This window comes from Diadema antillarum, unplaced genomic scaffold (genome assembly GCF_040938485.1).
Source record: "Diadema antillarum isolate AM-2024a unplaced genomic scaffold, OU_Dant_1.0 seq00002591_RagTag, whole genome shotgun sequence".
NCBI lineage: Eukaryota > Metazoa > Echinodermata > Echinoidea > Diadematoida > Diadematidae > Diadema > Diadema antillarum.
The window spans coordinates 1-17,934 of record NW_027273191.1 but is presented as its reverse complement, the minus strand read 5'-3'; the positions used below and the strand labels follow the sequence as shown (position 1 = coordinate 17,934).

The window sequence follows — 17,934 nt, the reverse complement described above, 5'->3', positions numbered from 1 at the left end:
AAAAAGTGGGTAACTTGTGAAATGATTCTTGCAACATTGTCCTTACGGTTGCAAAATATGTGAAAGATAGGACATGTATTCACAAAGATACAGGAAAAACACTTGACGTTTGACTTTAATTTACCTACCCAAGATGGAGTCGGATGAAGTTGTAGGCTAATCCTATGAAATCATGTTCATGACATGAACTAAACTTGTGCAAAATATGGGGTTCATAGGACTTAGCAGAGGAAATACACGAAAGAAAAATAATAAATTCGAGGATTTGTATAGCCTGACAAATTAGATGATCTATAGATTTAAAATGGAAAGATCTTATCGAATCAACAAAGACAGAAAAAGAAAATTTTGTATCTTTGAACCTCATTTTGAGATACAAGGTACATGGCGTCTGAGGAAAAAGCCATTATCTTTATGCAATGATCCTCTTGACAAGGTCTATATCTGTACAAATTATGGGACCAATAAATATGCAATATATTTAAGAAGATACACAACAAAATTCGTTTCATCCTTCACGCTACTTTAGACGACCAAGATGGCGTCTGATTAGAAAGTTGATTTTTCATGAAAAGATCCATATGCCATGGGCTAATTGTGTGCAAAATATGGGAGTGAAAGGGCATGCATTTACCAAGATACAGGACGAACCTAGTCTTGGCCCTTGACATACCTCGCACAGCCAAGATTGCATCTAACGGAAATACAGAATGAAGTATATTTGACCTTTGACCTCACTGTGCACACCCAAGATGGCGTCTGAGCAAAAAGTGATTATTTTATGAAATGATTCTTGTAACATGGTCTTTACGTGTGCAAAATATGGGAAAGATAGGACATGTATTCACCAAGATACAAGATGATACATTTATGACCTTTGACCCTAATTCAAATACCCAAGATGGTGTCCGATCAAGTAGTTGTTACTTTATGAAATAATGAACGTGACATAAAGTAAATATATACCAAATATGGGGGTGATAGGATATGTTTTTCTTGAGTTATTGCAAAGGAAGTTGCAGAAAGAAAAAAATATCTCAATACATCGGAGATAACCTTATTTCAACCACGTTTTTTGACATGATTCTGTCTTCGTACGAAAAACAAATGGCACACTAGCTATATAGCGCAAAGTCTCAGCTACAACATGTTAAAATCTGGGAGGAATTCACCGAAGGGTAAGTGAGCTTGTGCTCGATAAACACAATCATGTCAATTTTCACATCTAGAAAAAATCCCTCCCATAGAGATAACACGTCATAACGAAGATAAAGAAAAAAATACATATGACCTTTGACCCCAATTTGCACAGACAAGATGACATCTGAGCAAAAAGTGGTTATTTTGTGAACTGATCCTTGTAACATGGTCTTTGCGTGTGCAAAATATGGAAAAGATAGGACAGGTATTCACCAAGATACAGGATGAAACATTTATGACCTTTGACCCTTATTTACTTACCCAAGATTGTGTCTGATCAAGTAGTTGTTACTTTAAAATATGGGATTGATAGCCATTGTTGTTGTTCATAATACGATATATTGCACAGAAAGTAGTAGAAAGAAAGAAAAATAAAGAAAAAATTATGTTATTTTATAGAAATTTGAAGGAGAAGCATAAACAAATCAGAGAAAGATAAAGTTAAGAAAGGGAGATTAAGACTAACTAAAGAAAAAGAAAAAAAAAGTGTTTGAAAAAAAAAAATTATTGGCAGGGGTGAGCCTCGAACCAGGGACCTTAGGATTACGAGTCGGATGCGCTATGCAATGACCTATTTCATGCTCCATAGGCCCTGTGTATTAAGCAAAATGACGCTGCATCGAAGCCGCGTGCCATTTTCAACCAAGTTTTTCGACGCGATGCCGACGTCCTATGAAAAAATGGAGGGCACACTTACGATAGCCCAAAGTCTCAGCTACAACATACTAAAATCTGGTAAAAATTCACCGAAGCATTAGTGAGCTAGTGCTCGAAATAGATAGTCATGTCAATGTTCACTGCCAGAAAAACTGCTCTCCCATAGAGATAACACGTAAACTGGTCAAATCTTACAAGGATACTTTCAATCCATTTTTACGAGGCAATAACGTCATCCAATCAAAATATTGTTTTTACATTAATGAAAGAGCATTTCATAAGCTACAACATACTGAAATTTGGGTGAAAATTAGCAACGAATAAGTGAGATACGCTCGAGTGAACTTGTAATTTGATGACGTCATTTTGAAAATTTACTTTTTTTATTTTATTAAGAAATTTGATATCTTTTCATCATTTTTCAAGCATCGCCAACCCATGAAATGACATGTACAACTCATCAGCTTTCAGAATATGTAAAGAAAATGGGGGATCACCGTCCATCCTGACGAGTGAAATCGGATTTAAAATGGGCGGTTTTTTGGCATTGTTGCACTGTATATCGCCATTGACGCGCGCGCGTAATTTCAACTTTGACGGGTCCGTATGACGTCATATTGAGTCGGATTGACTTGAAACTTCGTAGAAATATTCCTTGACATTTCAGGCAGCCGATATGTGTGAAAAAACGGGAAATTTCCATTGCATAAGAGCTGTGCGTGCGTATATGCGCGCGCGCGTACGCGTCCGTCTAATTTTTTCAATTTTTCAAAAAATGCTCTAAATGGTCTGAAACGTGTGCAAAAAACATTTGAGCTCGATTTGAGCATGCAAATATTTCAACGCGCGCGTACGCGCACGTTTTAAGGTATAGATGAATTTTGAAAATACGAGTAGAATGCGCTTGACTTGAAATATATGTGACGAAAATTTCATTGAAAAATTTCATTCCATTAATGAGATATGATTGAGAATGTGTTTTCATATAATGACGTCATAGTGACGTCACGGTCGACTGATCACTTTGATTTTAGTTCGATTGCCGTCTTTGGGAGACGATACATATATGGTGTAAGTTTGAAATTGATAGGAAAAGGACTTTCTGAGCTAATCGATACACAACTTTTGGGGAGAAATAAGAAGAAAAAGAAGAAGAAGAAGAAGAAGAAAGAATCCGTACAGAAACAGAAGGTGATCCGAGAGGATACTCGGATCACCTAACTAGACTTAGAATTTGTCAACACTGACAAATTAGGTGATCCGATTTATTCGGAAATAAATGTTGTGACTACTGACCCTAATTTACCGAGAAAAGACATTGTCTGATGAATCACTTACTTTATGAGAAATATATGTGCTTGACATGTACTAAAATTTCCAGAAAAAATGTACTCCCATAGAGATAATACCTCATTTGCACAACCAAAATGGCGTCAGACCAAATCGTCGTTATTTTATGAGATGATACATCTATCGAGGTCCATGTGTGTGTGGAAAATATTTACATTTGACCTTTGATTCCACTTTACACAGCCAAGATGGCATCTGAGCAAAAAGTTATTTTATGAAATGATTCTTGCAACATGTTCCTTACGTGTGCAAAATGTGGGAAAGATAGGACGTGCATTTATCAAGATACACGATTAGACATTTTTGACCTTTGACCATAATTTACCTACCCAAGATGGTGTCTGATCAAGTAGTTGTTATTTCATGGAATTATGTTCGTGACATGAACTAAACATGTGGAGAATGTGTGGTTGATAGCCATTGTTGTTGTTGATTTATTGCACAGAAAGTGGAAGAAAGAAAGAAAATAAAGAGCCCTCGGAATAACGAACTTTCGGATATCGAGCTGATCGTAAATTTGAACTGTAGTTAATGGTTAGGAAATACACTCGGCTTGCCATAGTTTGAGCGTTTGTGCGTGACAACGTCTTCAGCCCACAGAACTCCTTGTAAGACTGATGTTCTGTGCTTCCGCCTATGTACCTACCAAACTGCGTGCGCTCTATACACGTACACACATGTTCTCCGATCCCTATACCGTGTACGTGTATACAGTACGCGTGTTTACAGTGGTACGATGTGCTACAGTACTTTGTATGCAATCACGACGTACGTAAAGCTATGGTGTGATGGTAACTGTAAACTTTCTACGACTACTCTACGTCTAATTTCTTCCTAGCCTAAGACACGACCTTTGTTTGACACTGAGTTTTCAGCTCGAGTACCATACCAGGTAGGTGCACAGGCATGTCTAAACACAGACTGTCCCCCTTACTCGATTCTTGGTATCTGGCCCCACCGTATGCACCACATGCAGGCCCCCGCAGCTATTAAAGTAAAATCAAGGGAGATACCTCCCTGAATGTACGTTGTAGTGCGTATGAGGCTGTTGGTCGCAAGCAAGGTTTCTAACGTAGTTACGTAGAATTTAATGTTAGACCATGTTACCTGAATCTATGGGCAAGGTGAGATTTGTAAGAAGCCTAAGTTCCATTCAATTCCAAAGAGATAGTGATTTAGGGGTAGTAGTAGAACTAGACAGAAAGATCCGTCTGTCCGGAGGACTCTTTTATATTTTGCCATTAACGCTGTCCCCCGTAGACAGACGGAAGGTTGCAGTACCCATTGCTGTGTGGATGTTCTTAACCACTGTCTCTATGGAAAATTGGGTGAGGTACCTCACCCTTCTCGATTGCGTCTAATTCACGGCCCTAGGTCGGCAAATTTAAGCTTGTATGGTGAATTTATTTTTTTATGAATAGGTTACACTCACCAGATTAATGAATAATCCAACATTTTAGGAGAATTTTCAACGTAAAACACAGCCTGTCGCGTCGTCACATTCAAACTGCAGAAACATACACTATGAATCTATTAGCCAATCACATGCGAGGTAGTTTCTACGTGTTTGTTTTACTAAAACACGTACCTCGCATGTGATTGGCTTAGCAATTGTTACAGATTCAAAATGGCGACTTACTGCTCGCGAACGGCGATGTTGCGATATCGATAAAATTTCTGCATTATAACCGAGGTTATGTGAGTATTTCGATTGCACAATGTGAGAAATTTATCCCAAATATTGCTGCATAATGTGTCATGTCATGTCATACTTGTTTGAATGTAAAAAAGCTGTCTGAAATTTGGTTTATCGTAACGTTTGATCTGTGCGCGACTGCTCCACACAGGAGCCGCAATCATTGACTTCGGTCTGTATACGGAGGGGATCCGTGAAGCCAGACGCAGTCTCCGCGGAACATTCCCCGACGGACAGATACAGACCGATCTTTCGGTCAATAGTAGAACGTACGTCAGTAGGTCCATGGGCGAAATACGGACGCCATTTCTTAGCTAACAGATCGATAGAGGGCGTATTTATGTGGTGTAATAGCAGTGATTTCTGTGCATGATATGAATACAGAGCTACCAAGTCTCACGCATTGTGAGTGAGACTCAAGCATTTAGGGGTCGTCTCACGATCTCACGCATGGCACCCATTTTTCTCACGTATGGGGCAAAGTCTGGAATTAGGGCCCATAATAAGGAGCATGGTTCAAAGGATTAAAGTGATAGTTACAATTGAAGGTAGACATAAGGTCTAGGCCTATATTTTCCTTTTGTCTTTCAAAATAAGTAAAAGAAAAGATGGTCGCTTTATTATGCACCTGATCGTGCCATTAAGACTAGAACGGTCTAAGAGCTAAAAATTGAACTTGGCATCCCTGTGAATAGATGCTCTGTACATAGATGCACTGCACACACTCCATTATGGTGGAGGGAAATTTATCTTGTACACTGCCACTTGACAAGGGATGCCAAGTTCAAACAATTTTTATGAGTGAGATTTTCATAACTTGGTATCTCGGCGTGCGAATGTGCGCGCGAGTGAGGGTGTGGGAGGGTTTTTCCTTCCTGTGGCCTCCCACGGTAGGGAGCTTTTTCAATTTTTTGCTCTTAATGGTGCGGTCAGGTGCACACTTCAGTGATTATTTTTTTTCTTATTTTGACAGACAAAAGGGAAATATACTCTCAATTGCAACTATCACTTAAATCTTTTGAGCTATGCTCATTATTATAGGTCCAAGTTGCAGACTTCGCCCTATGCGTGAGAAAAATGGGTGTCATGCATGAGATTGTGAGATGGCCCCTAAATTCTAGAGTCTCGCGCAGCATGCGTGAGACTTGGTAGCTCTGCTTGACAGAGGTAGGCACGTAAGCAGAAACCTAGAACAGAGTGAGCGTGACGTGATCAACCTAATATGATGAGCTCAGTCATAGACTCTTTCATGGACTCCTTAGGGTTAGAGGATGACGTGGCGCAGATAATCAGAATGATTTAAAAGTGGTAATAAAATACGAAAAACAACATTTCTCCCTTTCATTTTTCCTTTTTTTTAGGGGGCATACAGGGGAAGAGACTACATTGTACTTAGGTACGAGTTCTTAATTGTCAGAAATGTATCTTTATTGGAATTGGGATAATTACCGTACCTAAGATTCTTTAGGAAATTTGCAAACTCCGTTCCAGTCTTGAACTTCCCCTTTAATGGATAATTAGGGCAGTTTCAGGGTGGTACACAATTTCTTGGTTTTTTTTTTTTTTTTTTTTTTGGGGGGGGGGGGGGGCAATTGCCTGATTAGGCTAGGTAATTTTGATACTTGCAAAACACTTGCCCGAAAATAGATATCATTTGCCCGAATTTTCTTACTGTAAAACAAATTTTTGCGTGCACTTTAATTTCGCGAGCGCCAAGAATCGCGAAATTAAAATGCACGCGAAAGTCCTTGTTTACACTACATGCATTGAACGCCAGTGGCACTTCGCGAAAATTTCATGCCACGAAAAAGGCTGTCGGTTCCAATTCGCGAAAAATTCGTGCCGCCAATATATCATGTTTTACAGTATTTAAATATTATTAATAATTATGAAACAAGGTTTTATTCTTTTCTGTTTCTGTCCTAATATCCTTCAAAATGTTTGACATTATTTAAAGAGTTTTGGACTAGTATTTTTGTTAGGTATCCTATCAAAACTGCACAAATTTTCAGGTAATTTTTCATTGTTTCATGCGAATATTGTCAAGTCAGAAAGGCATGAGTTGCAATACTGTTACTTCATGTGTTTCAGTAGCAAACATTGTAGAAGTTTGGGCCATTCATCATGCGATACATTAGAGACAGTCTGTCAAAACCAAATATGCTGGAATGTTAATTATTTATGATTGTTATGATATTCAAAGATTACTTATGTTTGCATGTTATATTAGAAAAGATATATATTTTATTGCATAATAACATTTTTGTTTTTTGTTTCAGAATTCCTAATCATCATTTGGATCTGTGGAGGATTTGGTTTTTCTTTTTGTGGACGGAGCAAAGTGGTCATTTTCCTGGTATAGTGTTTGGGTAATTCACTTTAGCGGGCTAAATTACTGTGCAATGCCAATTATCTTTAACACTTCAGGTACAAATGTTGTTTTTTGGAAAGAGTTGGGATTTGGTAGTCTGCTGTGGAGATAGCAGTATTTTTTTTTTTAGATGATGATCTGATTTTGATGTGAAATGCTTTTTCCTTAGACCCCAGATTGTGTATACTTGGGACTCATCTTCAAGAGGCTAATGTATGAAGGACACAAGTGCAGTTTTGGACTGGGGTACATGTGTTAAAAGACTGAATAAAGCACACAGTGACATCATATTAGGGGTACAGATTTCGATCTGTGTGCAGCAGTTGGATGTTATTTCATCAGTCATCATCCTAGTGCCAAACTGCAGTAAGGTCTACATGGTAGCTTTAAAATACAGGCAATATGTGACGTAACACTGCGCAATATGTAGTATTCCTGTGAAGGAATATGTCTGCCATTGGTGTTTATGATAACTGGCATTGCACTATAGTATATCCCACTAAAGTAAATACTTGCGTATTGTTGGTAGTGACTAAAGGTTATGCAGGATGTACAATTATTCACTTTAGGAGAATAAGTTATTGCAGTTTTTTTTTTTTGGACAAGAATCAGGCTTGTGTAGTCTATTGTGAGGATACCAGTATCTTCAATAGACTAATAGTGCAGTTTTACCTTGGGTTCATGAGAGATGGAACAGAGCACTGAATGACTTCATTTGAGTTGTACGTGATTGCCTATTGTAGGTTTTTGTCGAGCCCATTGGAGGTGAGGGGCGGGACTAAGGGATTGTGTGCAGTGTCTGTCCCTCCTTTATCCGCTCGTCTGTCGTCTGTCTGTAACGCTACAAAAACTGGAATATCTGTACTGAGGGCTTCAATTTTAATCAAATTTGGAGGGTACTGTGGTTATGCAAAGTTACACATTTTACCAAACAGCATCGGTCACCTTAAGATCAAAGGTCACAGGCAGGGGTCAGTGAACTTTAAGGGCGGAAGTCAAGTTTTTTTATGGCGTGTTTCGATGATGGCTCATAACTTTTGATGGATATGTCTGTTTGCAACCAATCTTAGGTAGTAAATGTTTCCTTGGGAGATGAAGGTAACCACAAGGTCGGAGGTCACAGGCAGGGGTCAATGAACTCTTAGGAGCCAAAAAAGTTGTTTAGGGTGCATTTTGATAATTTCTCATAACTTCTGACGGGCATGTCTGTTTGGATCCAAATTTAGGTGGTATATTGTCAAGTCAGAAAGGCATGAGTTGCAATACTATTACTTCATGTGTTTCAGTAGCAAACAGTGTAGAAGTTTGGGCCATTCAACATGCGATACATTAGAGACAGTCTATGTCAAAACCAAGAATACTGGAATGTTAATTATTCATGATTGTTATGATATTCAAACGTTACTTATGTTTGCATGTTATATTAGAAAAGATATATATTTTATTGAATAATAGCATTTTTGTTTTTTGTTTCAGAATTCCTCATCATCATTTTGGATCTGTGGAGGATTCGGGTTTTTTTTTTTTTTTTGTGGACAGAGCAAAGTGGTATAGTGTTTGGGTAATTCACTTTAGCGGGCTAAATTATTGTGCATTGCCGATTACCCTTAACACTTTAGGTACAAATGTTATTTTTTGGCAGGAGTTGGAATTGAGCAGTCTACTGTGGGAGATAGCAGTATTTCTTTTATGAAAATGAACTGATATTGATATAAAATGCTTTTTCCTTAGACGCCAGACTGAGTATACTTGGGACTCATCTTTAGCAGGCTAATGTACCAAGGACACATGTGCAGTTTTGCACTGGGGTGTTAAAAGACTGAATAAACCTCACAGGGGTGCAGATTGTGATCTGTGTGCAGCAGTTGGATTGTTATTTCATCAGTCATCATCCTAGTGCCAAAACTGCAGTAAGGTCTACATGGTAGCTTTAAAATACAGGCAATATGTGACGTAACACTGCGCAATATGTAGTATTCCTGTGAAGGAATATGTCTGCCATTGGTGTTTATGATAACTGGCATTGCACTATAGTATATCCCACTAAAGTAAATACTTGCGTATTGTTGGTAGTGACTAAAGGTTATGCAGGATGTACAATTATTCACTTTAGGAGAATAAGTTATTGCAGTTTTTTTTTTTTGGACAAGAATCAGGCTTGTGTAGTCTATTGTGAGGATACCAGTATCTTCAATAGACTAATAGTGCAGTTTTACCTTGGGTTCATGAGAGATGGAACAGGGCACTGAACGACTTCATTTGAGTTGTACGTGATTGCCTATTGTAGGTTTTTGTTGAGCCCATTGGAGGTGAGGGGCGGGACTAAGGGATTGTGTGCAGCGTCCGACCGTCCATTGTCGGCTTGTCTGTCGTCTGTCTGTAACGCTACAAAAACTGGAATATCTGTACTGAGGGGTTCAATTTTAATGAAATTTGGAGGGTAGAGTGGTTATGGAAAGTTACACATTTTACTAAACAGCAAGGTCACCTTAAGGTCAAAGGTCACAGGCAGGGGTCAATGAACTTTAAGGGCTGAAGACAAGTGTTTGATGGCGTGTTTCGATAATGGCTCATGACTTTTGATGGACATGTCTGTTTGCAACCAAACTTAGGTGGTAAATGTTTCCTTGGGAGATGAAGGTCACCACAAGGTTGAAGGTCACAGGCAGGGGTCAATGATCTTTTAGGGGCCAAAGTCATGTTTTTTAGGGTGCATTTTGGTAATTTCTCACAGCTCTTGACGGACATGTCTGTTTGGAACGAATCTTATTTGGTAGATATCTCTTGGAGAGTTGAAGGTCATTACAAGGTTAAAGGTCACAGACATGGGTTACCAAACTTTGAGAGTTAGAATTTTTTCTATTCTGTGCAAACGGACAAGAGACATTTTGGCAATTGTCTTGTTTATAAAGGAAATGTTTCCTTCTTCAAGTTGTTTACGAGGGTTTTAATGTACTCTAAGGACACAAGTGCAAGTTTTGCAGTGGGTGATGACAAATGGAATATAGCACACATTGACATCACTTAAGTGGTGTACACTGTGTTGTGTGTAGGCCCTACACCAGTTGTGCTTGTTTTCATCAATTTTTTATAGCCTACTGCCAAACTACACTACTGTTGTATGGTTGATTCAAATTACTGGCAATGTGTACTGACTTGAGATTACAAAATCCCTTGTTTATAGGGTTAGTATTGCTGTAAAGGAATAGGGAAGACTGGGGTCAAGTGGGACAAAGGGTGAAGTGGGAGACTTGTGTAGCTCTAAAACCATTTGGCTAATTAAAAATTATGTCATATTAATTAGTAAAAAGGTGTGTGTAAGCACAATTCAGAAATATGCCAAGAGTTTGTTCACATTCCTGCTGATATGAGTAGTACAATCCAAATGTATCAGCACACTGCTTCCTAGTTTGCTGTGTGTCACTTTGGATTGTTCAGATCCGTGAAGACTACTGTAGCACTCACAATAGATGCATTGTAAGATGGAATATACTTGCCTTTGCCATTATACCAATACCTTTTCCATTGAGACCAATTACCTTTGCCATTGATACGAATTACCTTTGCCATTGAATTGATACCAGTAACCTCTGCCATTAAATTGATACCAATTACCTTTGTCGTTGATACCAATACCTTTGCCATTGGTACCAAAAACTTTGATTGAATTGTTAAGATTGTGACAAAAGGACCTTATTTTTACTTTATCATTTTGCATAAAAAAGTACTTTGACTTTGTCATGAAATTGGCACTTTGTTTAAGGCCTGTCCTTAGTATTCATAAATTCCATCAAGGTAGCATGTCACCATTCCAGTCTATTCATATATTATTTGAATGTTTATATCTTAAACAACTGTGAGGGGGATGAAAAACAAAAATGTGTTTACGGGGTTAGATTTTGCAATTTTATATAACAAATAATTTTTGCTGGCATTTCCAACAAAAATAATGAAAGCTTCTCTTTGCCATAAAATCAGTTCGCTTGCATGGAATGCGTTGAAAATTACAGAATATAGTCTTCATGTAACTTATGATATTCAGTTGGTAAATTTGTAAATAAGTGCATTGATGTCTTTAAAATATTTTTAAAATACCGTTGAGAGAGGGCGCTAGGGTCTGGAAGACAAACTGTTTCAGTACCTCTCAATTATTTATTTCTGCATGAATCATGTTCTAATGTGGTACGGTTCCATGACATTTGCTCTCGCAACAGTAGCTCCGGTCTACTTTTGCCATGATAACCCTAAACCTAACGCTAACTGTAATGCTAACCCTAATCCTAAACTTTGCATTGTTCTGAACAAAAAATGAAATCATGTCCTTGACCTTACCCTTTAATGTTTCGAGATATGTAGACTGGAGCAAATGTCGTGTCACCCTTGGTGAGGAAAAATAGTCATGTTGAGGTCATGTGTTCCGAGTGATGAAGTCCACATTTAGTGTCCTGCCAGTCAGAAGTCAAATTTATCTATTTTTTTATTTTTGCATCAGATATATGTCAAAACTTTATGCATCTTTTGGTAATACTACATGTATATTGATGAGGAATATATTGTCAAAGGAGATCTAGAAGACAAAACATTATATTGGAAGACAGCAAGTGTTATTGCGTAAGAAAGTCTCGGAAAATTATGCTTCCCTCAGGTCACAAAAGGAAGTAACTTCGAAAGCTAACTTTGAGTGAATGAAGAAAATGATATTAGTTTTTCCGCTCTAATATAATGGCTACCCCTCCCGGTTATATTATAAAAAAAAAAAAAGAAATGAAGAGCAGATATCATCAGTTTGATTTTGCCACCATAATTTCGTTACCCATAGTGACCTCTTAGTAATAGTGCAGTCAAACTTGAAAATTTCAGAGTTTTAGATCGTAGGGCAGCATAATTTTCCCCTGACTTTGGGAGGCAGGATCAGAAACCACAATATAATTTCAACAAAGCTTATGTTCTTTTTGTTTTCTTTCTTTACAGGTCTGTGAAACCCCTGGATAAGAAAACAGGATACAGGTGAAACCCCTGTAAAACAAAACAGGATACAGGTGAAACCCCTGTAAAACAAAACCGGTGAACAGGTGAAACCCCTGACAAACGAGAAAACAGGTGAACAGGTGAAACCCCTGACAAACGAGAAAACAGGTGAACAGGTGAAACCCCTGACAAACGAGAAAACAGGTGAACAGGTGAAACCCCTGACAAACGAGAAAACAGGTGAACAGGTGAAACCCCTGACAAACGAGAAAACAGGTGAACAGGTGAAACCCCTGACAAACGAGAAAACAGGTGAACAGGTGAAACCCCTGAAAAAACAAGAAAACCGGAGAACAGGTGAAACCCCTGTGTATATAACAAGAAAACCGGAGAACAGGTGAAACCCCTGTGTATATAACAAGAAAACCGGAGAACAGGTGAAACCCCTGTGTATATAACAAGAAAACCGGAGAACAGGTGAAACCCCTGTGTATATAACAAGAAAACCGGAGAACAGGTGAAACCCCTGTGTATATAACAAGAAAACCGGAGAACAGGTGAAACCCCTGTGTATATAACAAGAAAACCGGAGAACAGGTGAAACCCCTGTATATAACAAGAAAACCGGAGAACAGGTGAAACCCCTGTATATAACAAGAAAATTGGAAAGTATATATAACAAGAAAATTGGAAAGTATATATAACAAGAAAACCGGAGAACAGGTGAAACCCCTGTATATAACAAGAAAACCGGAGAACAGGTGAAACCCCTGTATATAACAAGAAAATTGGAAAGTATATAAACGAGAGAACAGGTGAAACCCCTGAAAAAACAAGAAAACTGGAGAACAGGTGAAACCCCTGTGTATAACAAGAAAACCGGAGAACAGGTGAAACCCCTGTATATAACAAGAAAATTGGAAAGTATACATACAATCAAGAAAACAAGAAACGAGTGAAACCCCTGTATATAAACTGGAACAGAAGCGCAGAGAGTCATAATAAATAAATGCAAAGAGTGATAGTACACAAAAAGTGCAACCAGTGATTTAACTGAATAAGTAGAAGGGGTGGAATTGCAGAATAAGTGTTAAGAGTAATATTGGAGATTAAATACAAAGAGTGATATTACACTAAAAAGAGGAAAGAGTGATATTAGGGAGAAACAGAGATCTGAAAGTATGAGTACTAAAAAACATTGTCATTTGTGAATTTGTCTTGGGATATAAATTGTGATAGAGAAAAAACGGGCTTGATTAGAGTAAATACAATCTTATAAAATTGCTATTACATACTTTAGAAATAGGCAAATTTGTAAAAAAAAGGGAACCAACCTGGGATATTTAAAGTTGCACAAATAGAAGACTGTGATTACAAAGATAAAACTCTATCTGCTCTAACTGAATTTGAATCTTCAGCAAACCTGAATCTTTGATCCTACTCATCTTGAAAGAACTTGAAATAATTTCAAAGAGAATCAGAGAGAGAGAGTCTCAGAATCAGAGGCAGAAAGAGTCGGAATCAAAGACAGAAAGAGTTAGAATCAAAGAGAGAAAGAGTAATAAGAGAGGAAGAGTCAGAATTGAGGAGAAAAAGAGTCAAAATCTAACAAAAGAGTTTTAAGGAGTGTTGAATAAAGAGTGCATTCTGTAAAGGAGGTGAAAACTATAAAGCAATCAGAATTGAAGAGAATCATAATTGAAAGAGAATTCTCTTACAGGAGGCGAGAAGTTTGCTGAAAATTTAAAAATAGAAATATAGTCTTGCATCACTTCAGAAACGGTGTCTTGAGTGGGGAATTTACGGTAAAAGAGAATTGAAGAGCGCCATCTTAAGACAAAAGCATTATATGTGATAAACGTTATTGCGGTAGACAATACAAGTCTTCTTCTGGTGGCAAGATAGGTGTACACAAAGATAAGCAAAGGTGCGAGTGCTATAATCGCATTCCTGAAATTGCCGCAGTAGCCATTACTAGCAGGTAATAGACAAAGAGCGCCACCTGTTGGTAGAAAACAATTAAGAATACACACATTGCACAAAATAATTTTTCTTGGCAGACAAAAAGCGACACCTGTTGGTAGTAACTAATTAAACAACACACCTTGTACAAATAATTTTTCTCGGTAGATAAGAAGCGCCACCTGTTGGTAGAAACATTATAAGGACTGGTGTCACAGCCTCATTGCAAGTACATTGTACAGTGTAATACAGTTCACGTATATATTAGCTTTCAAGGCAATACAATTCTACAATTTTGTTGTCAATTGCAATACAGAGTACCAGGGGTAGACCTGATTCATATAAGTATAGTGATTCAAGGAATATATTGATTGAACAGTACATTTATTTGGTAATAGGTACCTACTTTCAAAGCCCTGTAGTTTGACAATGGAAGCAAGTGAATTCAAGAATGTTATTGGTGATATCCTAGATATCCTCCATAGTTGTGACTTGAGAAATCTAGAGGTCAGTGAATGTGATGCATGTTGTAATGTGATCAATGAAAATGAAAGCAGAGTACCATGTGAGGATTGTGGCAAGCAGTTTCATGTGATGTGTACAGGAACTATTTCTGAGGCTAGACTGTGTGATGCAAGGTTGATTTGGATATGTTCAGCATGTGGAAGCAATAATATTGCCCATCGCATCTTTGACAAAATTGGCATTCCCTGTCATTTCAACAGATACGAGCTTCTCAAAGACATTGGTGATGAAGATTCTGGTGCTGATGTTTCACATTCATCATGCAAGAGCTGCAACCAGAGAAGGAAACCAAGCAAGAGACTGAAAAAGAGGTACCGGTATGTGAAAAGAAAGGACAATGGAATTCTAGAAATGACAAATGTGTGTGTGCAGAAAAGAGCAGATTGTGAGAGAGATGAATCAGATTCGACTTTCATGACAAATCTGACCAAGAGCCAATTTCAGCCATTAGAAACTGCAGTGGATGATGGTTGGATAACTGTGAAATCAAGGAAGACAAAAGTGACTACATCCCAAACAATGACTGACAATCCCAAGACCAAGACCTTTAACAAGAGCTCAGTGAGATCAGTAAATGGTGTGCCTCTCCAACCTGGTGTGACCTACATTGGCAAAGCAATGAAAGCCTACTATCTTGAAAAACAGAAAAGAGCCAAGACCAGCAAGGGCAAGAAATCAAATGCAGAAACAAAGCAAAAAGAACCTGGTAAACTCGTGAAGCAAAATGTGAATGCAAACTTGGACACAGAACGAAATGATAGTCTGCAGGTATATACTGAATCTGTATTGAATGTATATTCAAAGTGTGTTCAGTCACCTCATGTGATGGCAAAATACACTGAGCAGATCTATGCAAAAACACAGAGAAGTTGGGCTGATGTGGCTAAAAGCACTCCGAATATGAGTAATGAATGTTGCGTACCGAATGGTGATCAGACTACATGTGCCTCTGTCCCTTCCACAGACATTGAAAAAGAAGTTTGGAATGTGAACAGGCTCTATGGAGGTGGAAATGCACGGCAACCAAGAAAGAAAGGTCGTTTCACCAAGATCAACAGACAAAGTGTGCTACCGGAAAAAAATGCTGACTCACAGGTGCGTAATAATGGAAAGGTCAAACCTGACATTCCTGAAGGAGAACATGTAGCAAAGAATGAAAAGTTGTGTAAGAATGAAACATCTGACCATGAGGACAGTAATTCCACAAGTAGAGACAACACAAGCTCGAATGATATCTCCAAAGTGAAACGTGACAGAATGCACAATGTGCATGAACTGAACCCATGTTACAGTGAAAGAAAAGATGTTGAAAGTGACAGACAAATATCAGTGAAGGAATTGTTCCCTGTGAATTCTTGTACAGATGTAAGTGTTCACTCTCCATGTCAGAGACCTGTTTCAGCTACACAGTGTGCTGAAGTTTGTAATGAATCAATATTCTTGCCTGAAAGTGAAAAAACTACTAATCCATCTGACTGCATAGTAATGAATGATGATTCTGCGAAAAGTGCTGACCACCACAATTCATATGATGTACAGGAATCAATAGTACATGTATTAGATGATGAACCAGCTGCAAGTGATTTAGAGACTGAAGAACGCGTCTGTAAGCATGTTTCACTCTCAAGTTCTGAATGTGGTAGAAGGCAATCATATCCTATGACCAAAACAATCGCACAAGGAAATTTTAATCAAGGTGATCAACGATTTGGTTACACTGCTGGCAAACAATGTGCATGTAATTCCCTTGTGGCAGTTCTCTACACCCAAACCAAGAATGGAATCGAAATGAGATCTCGTGATCTTGATCAGATTCTGACACTTGGGAATGAGTTGTATTATTACATAAAGAAGGATTCACCACTGAATGAAGAGCTTGTAATGATAGATGAATTACCCAAGGAACTTCATATTCTGGATGAAAAATTTCAAATAACCTATGCTGAATCAAAATATGGAGTGTTGGATGGAAATCAAAACAATTTGTCAAATTTTGGTGCTTTGTCATTGAGCCAAGCCTTAGAACAAGAACTATGCAGATATGATGCATGTCTTATGAATTTTGCTGAGAGTACATTTGCAATCATTACACATGACAATGGTTATTATGTATTTGATTCTCATTCCAGAAGTCATGATGGGTACTTGGTACAAGATGGATGCAGTGTCTTGCTTAGCATTTCATCATGGCAAGGTATACAGGTACACTGTTTGAATTTGGCAAAATCAATGGCATGTGATTTACGTACTACTCAGTTTGAACTAACCGGTCTGGCATTAGAATCCAATTCTAAGAAAAATGCATTGACAACTAGTGGCTCCAAGAGATCAAACTCAGTAAATACTGCATGGAGGAATACAAATGATCAAAATAGCAACATTTCAAAACATTGTGATCATGTTAAAGGAACTAACAGTGATAGCTGTAAGACTCAAAATGAAACAAAGAAAAACAGAGTAAATGTAAACAGTGATGGCTATGGGAATGAGAATGAAGTTGAATTTGTTTCAGTTGAAAAGACAACAGAAAGAAGAGATCGAAATTTCAAATTTGTGCCGATTACATACGTAGACAAACAGTCTTTGTGCAATAAATTGAATTTCAGTTACAGTGGTACTGCCAATGAATCAATGGAGGATAGAAATGAAAGTTTGTATATTGGGAAACCTGTAAATATCAAGAGAGTTATGGGTGATGGCAACTGCTTTTACAGAAGTATTGCTCATGTAGTTACTGGCAGCGAAAGAAACCATTTCATTCTCAGGAAATCCAATGTGGCAACATGGGCTGGTCACACTGATATTAGCTCAATGGCACATATGCTAGATCGTGATATATATGTGTATGATGATCGAACAGAAAATTGGCAAATACTGTCTGCAAGGAAACCTGGATACTACAACAAAGTAACAACTGAGAGAGCCATATATATTCTGTTCACTGGAGGCAATCATTTTGACGCAGTGGAAAGTGTAACTACTGTTCTGTCTAGTACTTTGAATGGGAAATTACCTGTATTCCATGTGAATTCAGATAGAAGTGTAGAAAATAAGAAGGAAAGTCATGATTTATCATGTGAGATTACTAAAACCCTAACATTAAAGAAATGTAGTGTTAGAATGAGGAAAATGACACAAAAACAAATAATGGTATCAAACCTGCAAGAGACACAAATTCCATTGCAAAACACATGTGATGAGACAG

General features: G+C 38.0%; 1 protein-coding gene and 1 long non-coding RNA gene across 2 annotated transcripts; both read left to right on the top strand.

Annotated features, from left to right (window-relative positions):
- The first annotated feature begins 3,684 nt into the window (after window positions 1-3,684).
- Window positions 3,685-7,831, top strand: LOC139714981 (uncharacterized). Its single transcript, XR_011709775.1, has 2 exons — window positions 3,685-4,099; window positions 7,183-7,831. It is a non-coding gene; the product is annotated as an uncharacterized lncRNA (long non-coding RNA).
- A 3,872-nt stretch (window positions 7,832-11,703) lies between these two features.
- Window positions 11,704-17,493, top strand: LOC139714979 (uncharacterized). The gene is made up of 2 exons (XM_071626624.1): window positions 11,704-15,824; window positions 16,859-17,493. The coding sequence occupies exons 1-2, from the start codon at window positions 14,634-14,636 to the stop codon at window positions 16,865-16,867; spliced, it is 1,200 nt and encodes a 399-aa protein (XP_071482725.1). The 5' UTR covers window positions 11,704-14,633; the 3' UTR covers window positions 16,868-17,493.
- Window positions 17,494-17,934: the final 441 nt, after the last annotated feature.

What these genes read in the sequence shown, in the direction of transcription:
- LOC139714979 (XM_071626624.1), top strand. Translation starts at nt 14,634, where the DNA reads ATGGAAGCAAGTGAATTCAAGAATGTTATTGGTGATATCCTAGATATC.